This window comes from Anser brachyrhynchus, assembly GCF_964034855.1.
Source record: "Anser brachyrhynchus genome assembly, chromosome: 14".
Lineage (NCBI taxonomy): Eukaryota > Metazoa > Chordata > Aves > Anseriformes > Anatidae > Anser > Anser brachyrhynchus.
In genome coordinates, this window is record NC_137709.1 from 13,416,153 (window position 1) to 13,436,913 (window position 20,761).

The 20,761-nt window shown below is 57.7% G+C and overlaps 1 protein-coding gene across 7 annotated transcripts in view; it reads left to right on the plus strand.

Annotated features, from left to right (window-relative positions):
* Positions 1-14,449, plus strand: part of SIL1 (SIL1 nucleotide exchange factor) — a 94,165-nt gene extending 79,716 nt beyond the window's left edge. For all 7 annotated transcript variants that reach the window (XM_080555313.1, XM_080555318.1, XM_080555312.1 and 4 more), the window contains 3 exons: positions 10,097-10,193; positions 12,125-12,289; positions 13,976-14,449. In XM_080555313.1, the coding sequence (XP_080411439.1) occupies positions 10,097-10,193; positions 12,125-12,289; positions 13,976-14,326 (613 nt within the window). In that variant the 3' untranslated portion in view covers positions 14,327-14,449. The remainder of the gene's footprint in view (positions 1-10,096; positions 10,194-12,124; positions 12,290-13,975) is intronic.
* The last annotated feature ends 6,312 nt before the right edge of the window (positions 14,450-20,761 follow it).

Below are 20,761 nucleotides of genomic sequence, written 5' to 3' on the forward strand. Positions count from 1 at the left end.
TTAGAAAAAATAATAACGATAATACAGGTTTGCAGGGTTTGCAAATGCAGCTTTTCAGTTTTATCTCCTTTCTCGCTGCTGGAACTGTTCCCCAGGCTTCTCTTTTGGAGCTGCAATTCTCTGTGCTTGGCATTTGTGAGATGGTGATTTGCTTTTGTAAATGGAGCAGAGTCTCGGTTCTGAATTATGACTCAGTGAAACAAATCTACTTTTCTAGTTTAAAATGATTCTAATAGCACTCTGTTAAACCCGGTGGGACTGGGAACAGCCAAAGTTGAAAACATGACAATTGTAATGGGTGTGATTCTTCTTGTGATCCAGCATCTCCCCTTGCATTTAGAGCGAGTGGGAGAGATGGAAACCAGGCGTGGAAGTGATCAGCCGATCGTTGTTCGGGAGCCAGCGGTGGTGCGCCCTCCGATGCGGCACCGGGAGGTGCTCTGGGGCACAAAGGGTGGTAGCTGCTGGAAAGATTTGCTTGATGCAATGTAATATCTTCGGCGGTTACGAGAGGAATGCAGAGAGTTGAGAAACAGATGGCAGGGTTAAAATAGGACAGTGCAGCTCGGAGATGCTGTGGAGGGAGGGAAGCGAAGTGCCTGTTCTCACACTTTGCTCGCGTCTCCCGCAGGAGCTGCAGAGAGCCTGTGCGCTCCTTCGGCGGTCCCAGCAGGGACGAGCCAGGCAAATGCTTTTTTTTTTAATTATTAACACTTGTCTTAAAGAAAAATCAGCTCAAATGAGCAAGCAAACAAATAAATAGAGTAACAACCAGAGGTCTTAGCCTCAAGCCACCTTCCAGGTGCTCACTGCCACTCAAGGGTACAAGCCCAAGTGCTAGGAGCCCAGCGGGCAGCACGGAGGCTTTCTTCTCGTGGTGCTTTCAGACAGGTTTTTACAGCGTTTTGTGTTACCTAAGGCACGGCAATAGGCTTTGTGTAACTGTTTGAGTAATTTACAGAGTAATTCAAGGCATGCAGTGCGACCTGGCAGATCTGGCAGGGCTGCAAAGCTGCCTGACTGCGAGGTGCTGTTTCAGAAGGCCTTGCGCAGGGGGCCTTCAGCAGCAGCACGGAGCTCAGAGGGACCTGCCGGGTGCTCCTGCCTTCCCCACCGCCCCAGGCCAGCTGGGATTTGGAGGCCGGAGGCGTGCAGGGAGCTGCCGCAGCAGCACTGCACAGCCTGGGAGCCGTGACCTGGAGCAGCAGCACCGGGAACCCAAGCTCAGGAGATGGCTGGTGCCGGGGGCACCGGCTTGCAGAGGGGACATCGCCTGTTTGTCACACCAGAGCTACGCAGTGTCAAAAAGGAGCGTGAAGAAGGAAGAGAGTGGGGCAGCAGCGCGGGGTGAGCAGCGGCCGTGGCGCAGGAGCTGGCGTTCCCACCGCATCCCGGGGCTGCTGCCGGTGCTCCTGGTAGCGCTTGGGCTTCCCTGTCTATAAATCAGGGAGGGCTCTGAAGTGTCTCTGATGAAAAGCACTGGATGAACTCAAGGACATGGTATTAATCCTGCGATATTGTTCTTGTTCCTTGCTGCGTTGTGATTTTGAAAAGAAATCAAGACATTTTTTGCCGGCTACGGCTAAAATTACGTGGAAGTAAATGAGTTTTGCCCTCGTAGAAAGACACTCGCTCTTTATTAGTGCAGCCTCTGATGAAACAAAACCCATCCTCAGGCAACGAGATGTATTTGACCTACAGTAAAATAACAGGCTTTCAGAAATGCATATTGTTTTGTAAGCATGGCACACGGAGCCTTAAGGTTGATTTATGCCTCCGTATAAAGCATCACTTTGGATGATTGAGCACCGAGGGGAGTTTCTGTGATGTCCTTCTCCATGCACCCTGGAGCACTTGCTCGTACCCACCGAGAAGGATCGGTGATTTCACACATCGTGCTGGAAGGGAGCAAATGGCGTTTCCCTGCTCGTTGTGGAGGGAGCATGAGGCCCCTCGTGCACCCCTAAATCATGACACGCTCCGGAGCGGGCTGCCAGGGCCCGTCCTTCACCATCAGCAGGGCAGGGAAGGTGTGCTGACGTTCACGGAGCTGTTTCATCTCCTTTCCTGCTCTGGGCTGACAGGATGAAGTTGATAGCCCCCCGAGAATCCAAAAGCTTTTCATCACAGCAGCGGCGGTGGGTCTTTGATTAAACTCATGGCAGCTGAGCTCGCTTTGAGGCTCTTGACGGCTCCGTCTGCCCTGGCGTCGGTGGGAGCTGGAGGTGAGCAACACCCTGCGAAGCCCGTCAGGTCAGAGAAGGTGGTGTGAGGGTCGGGAGAAGATGCTCCGGGGTGTCCTCAGGAGCCTCACCCGTGCCGAGATGTTGGCTTTCCTGCCCACGCTTGGTTTGCTGCCATGTGAGATCTCCAGCCTGGTTTTTTGTTTTATATCTGCAGATATAACACAGCCCATCGTGCTGTTGTTTGTGAGCGTTTAGCAGAACAACCTGCCGCAGCTGATTTTATTACGGCACCTAAGATTTTATTGTCCACACCCGGTATTCGCTTTTCTAGTCTGCTGCATGGCGAGGTGAGGAGCAAGAGGGGTTTTACTGCTTTGCTGCAGCTCTCCCTTGCCACACGCGTGGTTTCTCCCTTCTCCTGGGCCCTCTCTGAAGCTGTTGTGCTTTGGGTGATTCCTCGCTTCACGGTGACCCCAGCGGGTGCTGGTCTCTGGCTCCCCACACCTGGGGCGCTGCGTCCCAGGGGCGTTCAGATTCACCATGCCATCTCTTTATTTAATTACTTTTACAGCTCTTTGTGTAAATCTAATTATCCATCTGTTACGCTACATTATGGCACTGCAGCTTGTCTAATTGTTCCCTGTTCCAAAATACCGGCCTGCCTGCCTTCGCCCGCTCCGGGCTCCTCGCCGAGGCCAGCAGCGGGCATGCGGGGCTCTTGGCGGCTCTCGACCCTGGAATCACCACGTAAAGGATCTCTGCTTTGTGACGGAGCTGGGACTTGTTCCTCAATTCTCTGCAAAGGGCCTCATGTTGGGTAAGTGCCATGTTCCAGCTCAAATCAGAGCAGAGCTCGCCCTGGTTCAACTCCACATCACTCAGTCCGGGCACGGTGGTCTTGTCCGCAGCAGGACCTCGTAGCCAGCCTGCCTTGAGCTGGGACATCGCAGGGCTCACACCACCAAGAGACGGTTCAGCTTGTTATCTGGGACGCAGGTAGCAAGCCAAGGTTCCCCACCTTTTCCAGGCGCACTTCGTGCTATTTCTGCATTTATGGCATGAATCATGCTCCCTCGGTTTAAGTATCGCATTAGCCCATCAAAATCACACAATCACGTACTCAGCTCCAACTTATTCTCTGCAGTTCTTTTCTCCTCTTAGCAACAAATACTCAATAACCTAATTGCTCATTAAAAACCACGCTTGCATCTATGTAATCCATTATGTCACGTTGAGACACGTTGCTCTCGCAGGGACGCTGCTGCTCCCCCGCTACCGCGTTGAGCGCCTGGCTTGGTAGAAAGTGAGAAGGCAGCATTGCATTGAAGTGGAGATTTTCATCTTCTCAGGGTTTTTTTTTTTTATGTCTCTCCTATATTCTGCGCTTTTGAACATCTAACATCTCTTTTATGCTTCACATCTTTCATACGAAATTGTTGTATTGTGTTGCCTACTGAAACCTAGTTTTCCTTTTGTCAGGTTTTCCCCCCTCACCCCCACTTTTCTTCTCCGCTCTGTTTTGATCGGCACAACTACTTAGGGCTCCATTTTGCTGGGTGGTTTTTAATCTCCTGAAGTTATACCTCTGAAGGCCTTTGTGCTAAGCTCGGCTTTGGGCCGGCGCTCAGAGAACAGCCTTTCTGGGGCACCTGTGCCGCACGCGGGCCTCGGGGTGCGCGTGCTCCCCGCCGCCTCCTCTTCGCTCCCAAGGGGGGCAGGCGGCCTGCCCGGGGCTGGGGCTGGCTGAGCACCCTCCCGCCGTGCCCGCAGACATCCCACCTCCTTCTCCAGAGCGTGAGACTCTGCAATAGTGGAAAATCTCCGTGCCGAACGTGTGTTTTTGTAAGAGATTCACCCCTCTGCGCTTCAGCGCCGTGTGCTTGGTGCCGTGGCAGGAGCAGGCTGCTGGGGTGGCATCCTGCGGCGGAGCCGGGGTGGTGGTTCCCAGTTTGGGGGGCTGCACGGTTCCCTGCGCTGAGCTGTCTCTTCTTGCCAACACAGCTCAGAACGGGACGAGGCCACCTGCACGTAGCGGGGGAGCTGCGGGCTCGGAGCCGTGTTGGAGCTGCCACGTGCGCCAGGCGAGGAGCGGAGCGTGCAGTGCTGTGGGAGGGCTGCGGGAGCACTCGGCTGGGGGTTCGCACCGCCTGGGGACCCTTGGGAGCACGGGACTTCATTTGTGGCTGAGCTCCTTGTGACTGCGATGCAGCCGTTTCCGAGGGGAATATTTCATGCTGTAGCCAGTGCTTGGAACGCGGTGGCAAAGTGTGCGCTCTGCACGTGCCACTTGTCACCTAGACCATTTCAGTGCTTTTTTCCCTTAAAGCTAAAACCCAAAATCCAGCTGCAGAGGGATTAGCAAGCAGTTCGTCATCCAGCATCTCGTTTCGGTTCTTACTCAGAGTCACAGACCTACAGCTGCAGTCAAGGCTGGAATTACTGACTCGCAGACAAACCTTTAAACACCGCTGTTGTAGCGGCCAGTGCTGTCCGTGTCTGTGTGGCCGGGTAATTGTAACGTTATTATTCACACAAGAGCCGTCAGAAAGCCTCCAAACGCAGAGGCCTCTCAGAAAATAGTTCTTGGCCTTTTCACGTGTGACCCTGCCTGTGTAGCTTTCAGTTTCCAGTGCTCTCAGAAATGACCTTGTCCAGCACCTTTCCAATTCTCAGCCAGGTTTGAGAGGCACCAGAGCCCCGCGAGGCTCAGGGCCGTGTTTCAGGCCCCCTGGAGTGGTCGCAGCCCCCAGCCACGTCGCTCCCCTGCGAGCAGAGGGCTGGGGTGCTGCCGTGTGCTTCGTTAGCAGAGCAAGTGCCGGGGAGGACAAGCGAAGCTGCACTGCTTCCCTGCCTGTTTCTGATCCTTCGCTTGTAGCACAGGCTAAATAGACAGTACTAAATTTTTTAGGCTGCTTCACAGACTTTGATCCTTGGCTTTGATTTCCCACGCGGTATCACAGACTGCTGGTTCTGAAGAGACAAGAGACCCATTAAGTGCTGTCTAGCCCGGTGATTATCATGCCTCTTCACCACCACACCGCGCTTTCATCAAAGCCTGAGCTCAGGGCATGCATCCTGGCACCCCGCTCAGCACCCCACGCGTCTCGGCAGGGAGGCAGGGCAGAAGCACCCCCTCCGTTCTCCCCCACCCTCACCTCTTTGTGGTCTGGCTTCAGCAGGAGGCTCAGAGCAAGAAGACAGCCCTGTTTTAGGGTCTCCGTTCTGCTCTGTGCAGTTTGTGCATCACTTTGGCGATAAGCAGCCCGAGAAATAAATATTCTCTGTGTGTCCTTGCCAGAGCAGTAGAGATGAGGGCGTTTGCCTGCCCGCCCTGCTCTGTGCTTCTGCGTCCCCGAGCCCCTCCACACCGCTTGGCTTTTCTTTTTTCTTTTTTAATTTAAATCTAATTTTGCTGCTGTATTGCAAGCTCCCGTCTAACTGGAGAGCCGCTGTTGCCTCGGGGCTGTGCTGCCGCTTCTCAGTCTTCCCACGCCCTCCGAATGTGCGCTCTGGAAAAACTTGGAGAAGTCTCCTTCGGGTCTGTGCACGTGCGTTCTGGGTCACCCTTGGATCAAGGCTGGGCAAGGTGATAGTGGGAGGGTATTCCTTACCAGATAGGGCTGTTAAATCCGTGCTTCAGCGCAACGGGAGCTGTTTGTTTCCATGTGAAGTGAAAACAGCAAAGGAGAAGCCGGTGCTGGATGTGCAGGAGCAACGGCCCCGGCCCCAAAGCCTGCTGCCAGCTGCACCTCGATGTTCACTGGTGGCTCCTCCGGCCGGTCAGCCCCGTCCTACAGCCTTGCTGCTTCCACAAAACGCTTTAGGAGAAAAAAAAAAGGCAGATCGGAGCAAACAGCCTGACCCGATGGCTGCTGGCCGAGGCCAGGTCCCTGCCAGGGCTCCTGCCCTTGGTGCCCCCCAGGGCAGGGCTGCCCACCCAGCACCGGGGCGCTGCCCCAGCCTCCCTGCCGTGCCCAGGGCCGGAGCTGATCGCAGCTCGCTGTTAATGCCTTTTTTCCCCTCTCTGTGTGCTGTGGAGGCTTGCGGTGTTTTGGCAAACAGGCCTTGCCTGTAATAATTTCTGGCCCCTCGTGGGAAGTTATAACTCCAGCCTAGTGAAATATAAACTGGCAGAAAACGGAGGGTTTCCTTCTGCAGCAGGCAGGCTCGGGTGGAGGGGGTTTCTTTGCTTTCTTTCCCTGCTTTTGTTTTTCCTCCCTCAGCCAAAGGGCATGGTCACCCTCCTCCAGCCAGGGAGCAAGAATGTGCTGGGCTGATAAAATGGCGCATTAAATTCGTGCTAGGCAAAGATACAGCTCCAGGAGCTCAGGAAGGAGGCAGCAGTGGGAAGCACAAGTATTGTCTTGTGGCCAAAGTGACCCGTCCTACTGCAGCGGTGCGTGTGACGGCGTGGGGCAGCGCTGGTGGCAGCTCAGCCCTCCGCAGAGGTCACTGCACCAGGTGGCAGCACCACGGAGGGCTGCGGGCGGCGGGGCTGTCTGGTGTTGGATGCAGAATTGGCCTGGGCTGGGGTGTGAAAGCACGAAGACGAGAACAGAGCACAGACTGTGCCCTGGGGAGCGGGGTGTGGTGGCCAGGATCCTTGCCGGCAGGGTCTGGTGGCCGTGTCAGAGCAGTTCAGAGGCCCTGGCATGATCTGGGACGGACGAATGGATGACCCACGTGTCAAGAAGCTCAGGGTCACCTGCCCAAGGAGCCTACCTTGTCAGGGACAGGGCTTTCACAGGAGCTGCTCAGAGACGATGGCATGGGCACCTGTGGGTGGTGCAGCTTCCTGCTGGTCTCCCCAGGCTCTTTGCCCCTGCTCAACACATCTCAGCCAACGTGAACACCAGTGGCGGGCCCATTAAGACCAGTGGCAGGCCCATTAACCCCAGCACAACCCCCACCCCAGGACACAGGCAGTTTCCTGCGTGGCTGAGCTGGGTGATGGGTCTGTACCAGCCTTGGCTTTCTGCTCTTCAGGAAGAGGATGACAGAGGGACGGATGGACAGACGGACGCATGGATGGATGGATGGATGGATGGATGGAGCCGTGAGACCTCAGACACATGTAAAGGGAACGTCCATTTCAGGAGGGGCCCCATGATCAGCGCGGGTCCGTGCACCTCCCTCCTCCAAGGACGAACCGGGGCTGCGCAGAACATGTGCGGGGTCTTCTGGCGGGGAGCTGCAGGAGCCCAAGCGCAGCACTCGTGCCAGGTCCCCCCGTTCTGGAGGCTGCTCCTCGCCCAGGTTTGGGGCTGGTTGATCCCGGCCCCTGCGGACACCCAGAGCTCGGCCGTCCCCGCGGAGCTGCGGGTGTTCGTCACAGGCTGTGCTCCGTCTCCGTCCCAGCCTCAGCGTTTCATTTCAGCAGATTTCATTGCTGATGCCAGCATCCCCTTATCTGGTAACAGATTAGCACAGGTTGAATTTCCTGTGATAGCGGTCCGCGGTCTGTCTCATTGTATTTATTTTGTTCGGGCTGCTTCTCCCTGGGCTTGACAGTGTAATTTGTACAAATCTGTGCTGAATTTCCAAAACCCTCAAATGAGCTTTTTGTTAGTGGACTATTGATAGTAGAGACATTAAACAACAGAAACATTGAAAAGGGAGCAGCACACCTACCAGCCAGGAAGGCTTCCTAACCTCACGAGGTTCTCCTTGGCAAAAACGCCATGGTTCAGAGATTTTAATTAGATCTAATACTCCAGGTGACCAGCCAAGCATTAAAAGGCATACCAATTTTTCAGTTATATCCCTTGCTGTGCGGTTTTTATTATTTATTTTAGGTAGGAGATGTGACAAAAGAACCTCGGTACCCCAGTTTTCCCTGAATGGCCTAAGAGCTCGCCAGCAGACGAGGGGCTCCTTTCAGTGCAGCTGTGCTCAGAAACGTGCCCGCCTGCAGCCTTCTTCTGCTCTCCCTTGCCCAGAGCAACTTCAGTGTGAAATTTGATGGGGTTTTAGGATCAGAAGTTGTATTTTCTGCGTGTCAGAGTTGCCAGCTCCTCCCTGGAAGCTGGAAATGCAGCGCTCACACCCTTACCGGTAATGGAGCCCCGGTGCTGAAAGTGTGCCAGGCAGCCTGGCTGATGTGCCAGGCAGGACCCAGGCCTCCGCACCGTGATTTCGCTAGGAAAGCTCAGAGCAGAAACAAACACAGTGTCCCCCCCCCACACACGGAAAGGTGGAGACCAAAGCTGTCACTGCTGGAAAAACAGAGCTGGAAGAAATCTTCCTCCCCCTGCCTGGCTTGCAGCAGAGCCTGTCTGGGTTTTGTGTCTCTGGGCTCCCAAAGGAGCCTGCTCAAAAGCCCTGAATATGTCTGGCTTTTAAATTCATCCGCACTAAAGGGAGATGCAGGATTCATTCGCTTCTCCGGGGTGGATCTTCCTTCTTTGTGACTCTTTCGTGGCGAGTGCCACACTCAGCACCTTGTGCCTGCTGGGCTTTGTCGGGCAGGCCTCTGAGAGCGTTGCGCTTTGTCTCCCACCGTCGTGCTCCTTCCATCTTCGCCCTGGGGAAAGGGGAGAAGTCGCTGAGGCCGGGCTGGTGCTGCAGGACGTCCCCGTGCGTTACCCTCGCTGGCGGGGCCGGGGCTGCTCCTGCGACCGCCGGTACTGCTGGAGCTGGGGGCAGCGGTGGTGCTCGGGGACAGAGCTGCCCTGGGCCTGGGGCAGCTGAAGAGTTTGGGGCTGCCGCCATTCGCCTGCTTTGACTTGGAGATGCCATCGCAGCCACCATTTCCACTGTATTGAGGTAGAAAATACCGCGGGGGCCCACACGCTGCGGGTGACTCCAGTGATGTGAGAAGCAGTGGGAGGCATTGCCCAGCACCTTGTCTGTCAGAGCCGAGCTCGGTGTTTTGCTCCATTTCTGTGAGCTTTTGCTCCATTTCTGTAAGCCAGAAAGCCTGGTTTAGTTTGAGGCGGCTCCCTACCAAGCCCATTTCTCCTTTATTTTGTTTTTTTATGACCCCGTCTGCCTCCATCTCCTATGTCTTGCACGATTCTCGGCGCTGGCTGCTCAGCAGCTTTCCGTGGCAGTAAGAGCTGTGGGTGTTTGCTGTGGCAGGGAGGCCTGACCTTCGGCTAATGCGGTGCAATCGCTGCTTCAGAGGCGAGCGGAGGCTGGAGTGCTGGGTCCTCCTCGGAGCGCGAGAGACGCAGGACCGGGGCTGAAGGCAGCCAGCGTGTTGTGGTCTGACTGTGAAAGCCCTGCCGAGGAGAGCACGTGGCATCCAGCCCGTGGTGTCCAGCCCATGGCATCCAGCCCGTGGCGCCCAGCCTCTCTGCCACCCTCGAGGCGTTCTGGAAGCGGCAGGGAGCAGAGGTGCAGGGGGACAGGACAGCTCAGCCTGGCATCGCCTTGCTGGTGCGGTGCTGCGGTGGCCCTTCGTGCCCAGCCATGACACGTTAGCCTGGTTCTTCCATGCAGCGGGATGAATTCTGCCTTTTGTAGTCCTTGAAGAGAAGCGCTCGATGCAGATGTGTGGGTGGGGAGCCCAGGCTGTGATTCAGAGGCCCAGGGGACAAGCAGGTCCTTCCCCAGGTGAGGCCGGAGCACGGCTGCGCTGCAGCATCGGCGCACGACGGCGGAGCAGCGTGTCACTAAACCAGCACAGTAACAGGCAGCCAGGAGCGGGCGGGGAGGGGGAGGCGAGGAGCGAGACAAAAGGCTGCTCAGGAGCAGAGGCACGTCGGAGCGGCAGGGTTAATGGAGCTGGAGCTGCGAGGGAAGCGCAGGGGAGGGCTCCTCGCCGGGAAGAGGAGTGGGACGCGGGCACGCGGCGGGGTGGCACCGATGGCCCAGCATGTCCCCGTGGGCACTGCCATCGCTTCAGGCACCCCTTGTTGTTGTAGTCCCCGTGTGTGACCTGCCTTTTGTCTGTGTTTTTTCTGCAGTAACCCCAAAGTCCAGATAGAAGCCATCGAGGGCGGGGCGCTGCAGAAGCTGCTGGTCATTTTGGCCACGGAGCAACCCCAGGCTGTCAAGAAGAAGGTGAGCGAGCAGAGAAACACCTCTGGGTCCAGCCGTTTTCATGGGGACCTCGACGCACGCACCCTGCAGGGAACCACACCTGCACTGGGGGGGCGTTTGCTCACCCAGAGCACCGCGGTGGGTCCCAGCCTTCCTGCAGGCAGGGGTGCACGTCCCCACCTCGGGGGCCGGGCTGGATGCCGCAGCCCTGCCGGGAGGAGAGGCGGGGATGCCCACAGCAGGCACAGAGCTCAGAGGCCAGCAAAGGCAGGAGCTGACATTTGGAAGGAGCTAATTGCCGTAGCCAGCCCCGCATCCTGCTGCCGGCAGTGGCCGGCAGCGGAGGCTTTGCAGCAAGGTGAGCAGCTCGGGGAGCCCCCGGCCAAATGTGCAGCGCTGTCCGTCGGGCTGGGGGATTCCTCGCTCGCCTCCCTGCCGCCGTCCCCGGCGTGCTCCCTGGAGCATGAGATCTAATTAGCCTTGCCTTAGCGTGCGATGCCGCCGGTGTCTATTGGCCATAAAATGTTCTGTCGTCTTCTGAAAATCCAGCCCCACCACTTAACACGGTGACCTTCCGCAAGGGGGAACTCGGCAGGGTGAGGGAACTCACAGCTCTCGTGTTCATCTTCCACGTACCTGTTACAGGACAAACAGCGACGTGCTGCCGATGTTTGAACAAGGAGCGCCCACAAACGTGTTCCTCTCTAGTCTGTGGCAAACGTCCTCCCCCTGGGCCAGGCTGGGGAACCTCTGTGGGGAATCCTGTGGGAGCAGTGCCCCACGGGGAGCTGCGTGCTCAGAAACTCCTCCTTGGAGTCCCTGGGGATCAACCCGCTGCTCATTTTGGGGAGGGAAGGATGGCTGGGGTGCAGATGTCCCCACCAGCACCTCCCCAGACCCTTGGTGTGGGTATGGACTGATTCTTTCCAGCCAGCCCGAACGTGTCCTGCTGGCAGCAGCTGGGGAAAAGCGAGAGAGGAGCTTGGTGAAGTCTGCCTTTCCAGGCGGCATTGCTAGAGCCTGCAAGGGCACAGCTGAATCTCCTTTTTCAGGAGGACAAAAGCTTTTGATTCCCACTGTGGGTTCCCGTGCCACGTACTGTCCCCAGCCTCCCTGCAGGCCAGCAGCCCGATGCCCGGTCGGTGCCCGAGCCCCTGGGTTTTTCCGCACCGATGCTCGCAGCGAGGCCAGAAGTGCATCTCTCCACTCCCCGGTCCTTTGGCCTACGGTAAAAAAGGAGATGGAAACATCCGCTGATTTACCGCAGGCAACTCAAGAGATGTAAAATAGGAACAAACGGGACTGGGGGAGCAGTGGCTGTCAGCTCAGATCTGTCCGCAGAGAGCGAGCGGGGGGCAGGGGCCCCCCCCGTGCAGGTCGCTGGCGGTGCCGAGGCGAGGATCCGTGCCCAGGTCCCCGCTCCCTGTCCCTGCCCGGCCACGGCCCTGCCCCGAGGGCGCTGTCAGCCCAGGCACCTCGCTGAGATCAGTCGCTTGGCCCCTAATTGCCTCCTTGATGTCAACCCCATCCACTAAGGGCACGGAGACAAGTGCACGTGTGCTGGTGCCTCTCGCTGGCGGTGTGTGCTCCTGGCAAGCAGCACGAGCTTGTCCTCTGTCCTCGTGGGTACAGCGGAGAGGACGTTCCCCAGGTGCCCAGGTCACCTCCAGCCCTGCTTCGTCCCGTTCTGGCATCTTAGCCCCCAGCCAGCATCCGTACCGAGGGCTGGCGGGAGGGAGCTGCAGGACCCGATGGCTTCGGGTCGGTCCAGGAGCTGGCCACGAGGCCCTGGGGGCAACGCTGACAGTGGCGGTCTGGGGGGAGCGAGCGGACGGCACCGAGGGCTGGGCGGGGAGGCAGGTGCCGCTGGGGACCCGGAGGGGACATCCCTGCCAGCTGCGTGCCGCTGCTTCCCGGGCCGGGCGGCTGACGGACCTCTCTCCCCCCGCCAGGCGCTCTTCGCCCTGTGCTCCATGCTGAGGCACTTCCCCTACGCCCAGCAGCAGTTCCTCAAGCTGGGCGGCCTCCAGGTCCTGCGCGGCCTCTTCAGGCAGAAGGGGACGGAGGCGCTGCACGTCCGTGTGGTGACGCTGCTCTACGACCTCATCGTGGAGAAGGTGAGGGGGCGCTGGGCCGGCGGGAGCCAACCTTGCTCTGCAGCTAACCGATGGCGCCGGTTCTCCCGGGGGTGTTCGCAAAGCAAACCGCAGGGACGCGGGCAGGAGAACCGCGAGCCGGGCCCGTGGCGCTCCCCGGAGCGGCTGCCATCGGCACAGAGCCCGCGGAGCGGCGATGGCCGTGTCCCCGGCTGCTGGCGGGGGCTGTGCCCGCCTCGAGGCTTGCTCTGGAGCCGAGCCCGCAGCCTTCACTGGTTTGTTTCCCAATACCTTGGATTACTGCTGCAAATGTCAGTTTAAAAACCGCTTTGCCTTGCCATCGTTTGTTATTTAGTTTGCGCGTTTCCCTTACTCCAGAGAATGGAAATTAAATCCACTCTCGCGCTGTTTATAGCCAATTTGCCCTGCAGATTATCGCTGCCGCAGCGCTCGGATTTCAGGGGAAACGTCTGTGGTTTGAAACAGTTGTTCTCCAGGAGATTTTGTAAAGGTGCAAATTATTTTGGTGGGTCTGAAATCTTACCAGGTGCTGGCTCTAACGTGCAGCCCTCCTGTTTGTCTGCCTGCAGCAAGGGGAAGGGCCGTGGGCCTTTTGCCGTAACCTCTCCCGCTTGCTCGTGTGGCACGTTTTACAGCCGTACCTCTGGCAGCCCCATCTGTTCCCAGCTTCCCTCTGGCTGGAGGCAATCTGCAGGCCCTACAGATTCTCGGTTTTATGTTAAAACAATGATTTTCACTGCCCTTCGGTCTGGGAGCGCCGCCTCCCAGCCAATAACTCACAGCCCCCGCGCTTTTAGAGCCTGCAGAGAGACTGGGAGAAAACTCCAGCCTGGCAGGGAGCGGAGCTGGGCCAAGTGGGGTCGGCAGATTCAGAGTGGGCTGGGTGAAAATCTGGTTTTAAAATCGTAAACTAACATCAGCTGTGGTGAGTGCCAGCTCCCTGCATCAAAGCACAGAGAGCAGAGGGTCTGAGTGGCTTTTTTCTGCCTCCTGCTTCCATTTTTTCACCCCAAGCCCTGCGTGGCTGATGTACAAATGGAGTTTAGCAGGTAGCCCCCTCGGGGACCAGGAGAAGGGAGGGTAACGTTGGTGCTGTCCCTCCCTGTCCCCTGTGCCCAGCCCATCAGTGGGGTAAAGCCCTGCGATGGAGCTGCCCGCAGCAGCTGCCCCGGGGACAGCAGAAGTCCCTCGGCAGCTGAAGGAAAGGCCGGGGGCATCCCTGGGGACCCAGGTGGCCCCTGGGGACAGTGCTGTCCCCTCGCTGCTCGGGGCTGGTGCACGGGGTGCCCCCTCCCTTCCCCAGCACTGCAGGTCTGGTTTCTGCCCGCCAGCCCCGCAGAAGCCCGAGCCTCCCTCAGCAGCCTGAGCCGAGCAGCCCCGCGGTAATCACAACAATTAACGACATGGCCCTTATCACCGGGGGCCGGCAGCCAGGAGCAGCAGCAGGCCCGAGGGCCTTACAGGTCTTCTCTTCTCTGAGTCCCCTCCCCGTGCCACCAGGGTCCCCAGGCACCGAGAGCTTTCCAGGGCCACCACTTTGTGGCCACCCTCGTGTTCCCACCGCAGGTCGCCTTCCGAGGTGGGGTTTTGGGGTGCGCAGCCCGCTGTCCTGCGAGGCAGCCCTCCCGGGGCCGTTAACCAGTACGGATGGAAAACAACCCCCCTGCCTGCTGCCCTTCCCCACAGATGCTGCTCGAGGACTCGCAGCACGGCGACCAGACGGAAGAGAAAATCCAGCAGTACCGGCAAGTCAAGCTGGTGCCGGCGGTGGTGGAGCAGGACTGGTGCGTGGTGGTCTCCAAGCTGCTGGCCCTGCCGGAGCACGACGCCCGGGAGAAGGTTCTGCAGCTGCTGGGCGTGCTGATGGCCTTCTGCAGGGAGCGCTACCGCGGGGACCGGGCGCTCAGCGCCGCCCTCGGCCTCCTGCGCAGCGAGTACGAGGAGCTGGCGGCCGAGGAGCAGAGGGACGGCGACAAGGACGGCTACTTCAAGGAGCTCCTCGGCTCCGTCAACACCATCATCCAGGAGTTAGGATGAAAAGCGCGGTAATTTCAGTTGCGTTGCAGCTAAGTCAGGACAACGGCGTGGCATTTGATGGGCTCGGGTGTAAAGGCACTTCTGAATAAACTGCTGGGCTAACCGAGATCCCACCCTGCGCAAGTGTGCCAGCGGCGTCACTGTGAGAGCGAGTGGCAGGGGCGTGCTTGTTTTCACATGAAATGCTTCTGGTCACAGGGGGCCGTGCCCGGCAGGGCAGGGGCAGAGTTTCGCCTTACATTGCCTGTCGTCCTCCAGCGGGGTCCCTAAAGCAGATGGCTGAGCGCTTCCTGCAGGACTGTTTGGGGTGCTGAGGGGTTTGGGTCTGTCCTCGTTGGGCAGCGCTGCTGCGCGAGGGGAGGTGTTTGTTCCTGCAGCTCCGCGCCGCCTTCGTTCTGGCCTGGCGGTGGCTTGCGGAGTGCCTGTGAGCCGCGTGCTGCTGCGTGATGCATCGCAGCGCTGGGCGAGCACAGCCTGCTTTTGGGTTTTGTGCTCCTCTGAGAGGCCAGAGTGGCGTTCCCGTGAGACGCTGGGCGAGGGGCTCCGGGGCCCTCTGCTCCAGCCTTCGCTCGGAGCAGGACTCGCCGGTCCCTTGGTCACAGCGGGGTTCTGCCACCCCGCCGTGCAGCCCCCAGGCCCTCCCTGCTCGGAGAGCTGCGCATCGGGGGTGCTCGGGGTGCCAGAGCATCGCCTCGGGGCCTGGCGTGGTGCGGCCACGGGCCAGCTCCGTCCCTCCCGGGAGGCGATGGTGGGTGGAGCTCACAGCCCTGTGAAAAACCAGCCGCTCCTGCTGCTTAGATTCTTCTTGTCTCTGGAGATGGGCTCCAAGATGCCGACTCCTAGGGACTGAGGCTCACAGCCAAAGGGTTTTGATGGGTGACATGCAGCAGGTAGACTCGAGCCCATTCTAGGTTGCCGGCTGGCCATCAGAGGGTCACCGGTCCTCTGACCCCTCCTTTCTGCGCGGGGCGGTGCGGCTCCCTCCTGCACCCCTTCCAGTTGCAGCTTCTCCTCTCTGTCCTCAGCTCCCCCGTACACCCAGGCTGGGCTTCTCCTCGCCAGCTCAGGGAAGAAGTCCTGCCCTCTCCGTGTCCTAACCAAAAATCTCACCCATGCTTCTGGCTGCCCACCTCCTGGCCTGCAGGTGACTGCCACCATCAGCAAAGAACGTTATAAAAACGACATTTGTTCATTATTTTGTCTGTCTAACATCAGCCCCTCCTTGCTCTGAATCTTCTTTTGAATAAAGGGAGAGTCTGAGCCACTGCCCCGTAAAGAACGAGCCCCCCCCCCCCCCGCCCCCCCGAGTCCTGCAGTGCAGGACGTCGCGGTGAGCTCCACGGTGATGCCGTGTGCTCAGGGATGGGCACCAGGTCCCTATGGCCACCAAGCTGGTTCCACCGTAGCCCCTGGTGGAACGAGAGGAAGGAGCGTCACCCTGCTGTCCTCTCCTGGGTGGCACATGTTGGCCCTGACTCGTCACCTGCACGTGGGTTCGAGCTGCTGCAGATGGCCTTTCTCCGTGGGGAAGCCCCGGCCCCTGCAGCACAGGGATGCTGGGGTCCCAAGAAGCCAGCCTCCACGTGGGGTTGGTGCTGCGGCCACCCCTGCCAGCCTGGCCTGCGTCACACTGCACCGAGCGCGCCTGCTTCGCAGCACGGGGAGGAGCCGAGCGCTTCTAATGCCCGCATTCGGGTTCGGAATCGCTTTGTGGCACTGGCAGTTTCACTCCTGCTGTGCCCGCTCTAGGGCAGCTGGTGGCTTCATGCGCCCCACGGGCTGAAGCGCTGGTGTTACCAACAGCACTGCTGAAGAGTACATTAAAAAAAATAAAAATTAAAGGCGGCCTGGTCCCGTCCCACAGCCCAGCCCTGCAGCAGCACCGGGGCAGCCCAGCGGGGGAGCGTGCAAAGGGGCATGCAAAGGTGTGTGAGTGGGGCAACGCCTTCCTGCAGCAGGGCCGGCCATTGATCAGGCTATTGCAGGGCTCTCAGCCCTTCTCGGTGCTAAAATATTTCTGGCTACCTCTAATGGCTTGTCAGTTGTCAGTGCTAAGTAGTAGGGCTAATTACAAATATCGATCTTTTTTACCTTCCCTTTTTGGGTTTCGATTCGGGCTGCTTTGCTAGGATTAGAAATGATTTTTTGTTTTCATTTTCCAGCGATGCGTTTCCCAGCCAGCCCTGCCGGAGCTCTGGTTTGTAGGCAGCAGTAAAAATAAATAAAAATCTGATCACAATCGCCACCTGGGGAGGGTGAACCCGAGTCCCCGGGCGATGCCGGCGGGGGAATGCAGGGATCTGGCCCAGCGCCACCGCAGCCACCTGCTTGCTCTGCACCGGGGCGAGGCAGCCACGACTGAGCTGGCGCAGCCTTCCCTGCTCAGCCCCCAAAATCAGGCCAAAAACCAACCCAACTCCAGAATCCTAAAGGGTTACGTGGAAACAAGCTCAGCTTTTGCGGCGCTGTGCAGGGTCCTGCCTGGTACCCGCAGGGCTGGAGCTCGCCCGCCTCCTGCCTCCAGCCCTGCTGCAGCAGCACAGGGCTCACAGCAAGGGCTTGCTTGGGCAGCGGTGGGAGGGAAAGCAGCCCCCAGTTCTGCTGGTGTGTGCCTCCCCCTCCCCATCTTTGCTTTCCAAAGTGCCTGTGTGAGCCGCTCCAGCGGCGGGGACCCCAGCTGCAAGCACCGCACAGATGCAAATAAGCCGCGGCGCAGATATTTGCACTGTAACAGAAAAACACCGCGCAGAGCCGGCGGGGAGCCGCGGCGAGCAGCTTATGAATAATTACACCCACTGGCATTTTCCCTCAAACTGTCAGAGGAACACAGTGGAGGAAGAACATAGTCTTAAAAGGAAGCAAAAACCTAAAATAATGAAAAAAAATTCCTGGCATTGCTTACCAAAAAGCATGCTGAAGCTCTCTGAAGATGCTGAGCAAAGGCTGGCTGAAGTGCTCGGCCCACGCTGCTGGACTTTGCTCTCAATGGCCGTGCCCCAGACCTTCATCCTCTACCCCAAAGGGGTCTGCGGTGGGGCCAGGCCCCTGCCAGGCCTGGGGGACGTGGCTGCAGAGCCCCCATGGCTCTGGGCACCCGCAGCCCTGTGGGGCTTTGTGGGAGCCTGCCCCAGCTCCCAGTGTCCGGGGGTGGCAGCGGCACCGAGCCCCAGCCACGTGCACGGGGCCTGGCAGCAGAGTGGGGACTGCTCCCGGCAGCACTCACAAAGCCCCAAGCAAATCCAGCACCTCGGATCAATTTGGATGGCTGCTGGCACTTACAGTCCACATGGGAGTCAGTGTTCAGCCTCGGTGACGGAGCCGTGGGTGACACGTGGCTGGGATGGATGGCAAGGGGGGGTCACCAGGTACACAGGGAGCACCTGCCTGCACCCCGGCTCTCAGACACTGTGGTTTGGGCTTTTCAGGCAGGACCAGCTCCAGGTTTCTGCTTGGAAACTACATTGAGAGACCACACGTAGCTGCTCTTCGGTTAATTTTTTTCATAACTTTACCAGCTGAAATTTAGAAGAAAAGAAAGCAAATCAAACCATTTCTTCTCTCACCATGCTATTTTCTGTGTTGTAGTTCCCGTGCCCACGGTGCCGTGCGTTACTCAGCCGGGGCTGTGGGCGATGCGAGCAGCAGCGGGAGTCCGGGGGCTCAGCCCCAGCCCTGAGCCTGGCTGCTGCCGCCCTGTCCTGCGGCCGTGCCGCCTCCCGGCACCCCCTGGCCAGCAGCGGGGAGCAGCGGGGAGCAGCGGGGAGCAGCGGTGTCGCTTCTGCTCTGCCAGCAGCCACGCACCCATGAGCACCTCAGCAGCGCTCCTGGGTCAGCCCCAACCCCGCGGGACCCACCTGGGCCATGCAGGGGGCGAGCTCCAAGCCGGGCAGCAGCGAGGCTGCCCCAGTGAGCAGAAAGCCTTGAAATTAAAAGGCAGCCGTTAAACTGCATTAATCCTCGGTGCGGAAACCTTCACACGCAATTAAAGCGGCATAAATTCAATGCGGCTTAATTCACCGCTGAATTGAATTAAGACCCCTTTAAATTGCGACTAGGACTATCTGCTGGGGGAGTTAATGTGGTTTCACTAATTGCCTTCACGGCTACCGAGGGTTCATCTCCCCAGGGCTGGGGCAGGCGGGACGGTGCTGGGCAGTGGCGCGATGCTCGTGCCCGGTGTCAGCGCTGTGGTGAGCGCATCCCCATGCTGGGACAGGGCTGCAGCAGCCCCTCCGTGGGCAGCACCAGGGCCTCGGCACCAGCGCTGCCCCACAGGGGAGTCCAACACCTGCCCGCGCTCAGCCCCTGCCAGCTGTGTCCCAGGGCTTGGGGACCACGGAGAGGACACAGCGAGGCTGGGGACACGCGCACCTGCGTAGGACAGGCCCCCACTGGGTGACCTCGCAGCCCTGCCCTCCCCGAGGCTGCAGCTTGCATCCACCCCAGCGCTCAGCCCCACAATTTCTTTTCCTGTTAAGTGCAGACACGTTCCCGTAGCAGGGCCAAGGGAAGGAGCAGCTCACTTCTTCGTGCGCCATCTGGGAACGTGGCTGAAAATCTTCCCAATTCCTACATGCACATTTTTTAAAACTTGTCTCAGTTGTGCTCATTCACTACTGCTGGAAGAGCATTCCCCTCCAGCAGCCGCGGATGAGACAAACTGCACAAGTCCTTCCCCAGCGCTTAATTACATCAAGCAGTAATTACTGTAATTCTTTTCAATTGGCTCTAATAAAGTTACAGCTTCACTCCTGTGTCAAGGCAGCAGCTCACCACCTGGCCCCCATCGCCACCCAGCACGGAGGAGCTGCTTGGGGAGGGAGTTGCGCCGATCTTCCCATTACCGACGTCCTGGGAGCTCTCGGGAGACCGAGGGAAGCCCACGTGGGGAGAGGCCGAGGCGTGAGGCTTGGCTGGGCGGTGACAGCAGCTCCATCCGTCCCCAGGCGCCCCGAGCACCGCTGCTCTCGCAGCACGAGCACAAGCTGCTGCTGCTCCCAGCGCGCCTTCTGCACAAGCCTGCATTCGGCTTCACCCTGGAGGAGCAGTAAGCCATGAGCAGGAAACCCAGGAATTTTCCCCAGCTGTAAAAGCAGATCTTCGTTAAGGTAACAGATAGATAGAGCACCTCTGTTCAGACAAGGCTTGCTCTGGTGAACAGCAGCAGCGCAAGACCCGAGTATCGATAACCCAGTCCCCGGCTATTTGTACGGCAGCACAGGAACTGAAAATAGGATTTAACATTACCCTAAATCCTCCCTGCTTCAGCAAGTTAGGGTTCTGCTTTCCCACCAGCCGCTGACCGTGCATTTCTAAATGCACCAATTAAATAAGTTACATCCATTAAACATTTACCTTGATGCGCCTCTCCTCCGCAAACCCGCGCACTTCTCCCACAGGAGCAGCGCAGGCGCGGCGAGAGCGGCTCCTGGTCCTGGCTCAGGTGGAGCCGCGTTAACTGGATGCTGACCTGGTGCTCAGGAAGTCTGCAGCATAAAACCAACCCGTGTTTACTCAAAGGCTAAATAGATACAGATGTCTGTTCATCTTAATATACAGATTTTTATTTTTTAAAGCCAACTGATGGAATTTGGGGGGAATAATGCATTTATTTTGAAGAGGGCTACTGAACAGCCCAGGGAATATAACCTTTAAGACAATTATATTAAAACCAGGAGAGAAAAAAAGGTCATATTGTATAAAAGCAGAAAACAATTACAAATAAGACAGAAGATCTGCAACGTAGCTACTTCATTAACCCTTGACTGCCAGCAGGACGAGCTCATTAGCTTGCCCTTTTAGGCAGATGCCCGTTCAGATGTTAAAGGCTTACAGAAACTGTTAGGAAATCCAGCTATTTATCATTTATACTCAAGAGGCTGAAATGCTTGGAAGCATAATAAATTCAGCAAAATTATCCCAGTAACTATTTAGTCTGATTCTGATCAGCAATTTGGTAACCTGACAGCAATAAGCTTGATATAGTAAATTGTAAGCTGATCAAGATAAATCAAATTATAACTTAAACACTGCCAGCGACTGGCTCCCAAATTTAGTTGCAGTTAAAAACATTAAATACAGAACAGGCCTCTTTCCATTTTAATGGATGCTTTACAAAAACAACAAACAAGACTTTGACCTGCTCAAACCTTTCCTTGGGAATACCGGACTTTATTGGTAAGTGTAAAACACACTGAAATTCATAAAATTTAAATAAGACAGCAAAATTATACCTTGTAGCTACAGTTATCACAAATAATGTATAGTCTAAATTGCAGCCTGAACAAACATTATTTGCTGGGCTCCTTCGCAAGCCCAAGGCAGGATGCATAGCAATTATTAGAAATGAGCACAATGCCAATTTGCATCTGAATGCCGGGGAGGGGGAGCGGGGCGGGCTGCAAACACGCTACATTCACAGCACGACAATACACC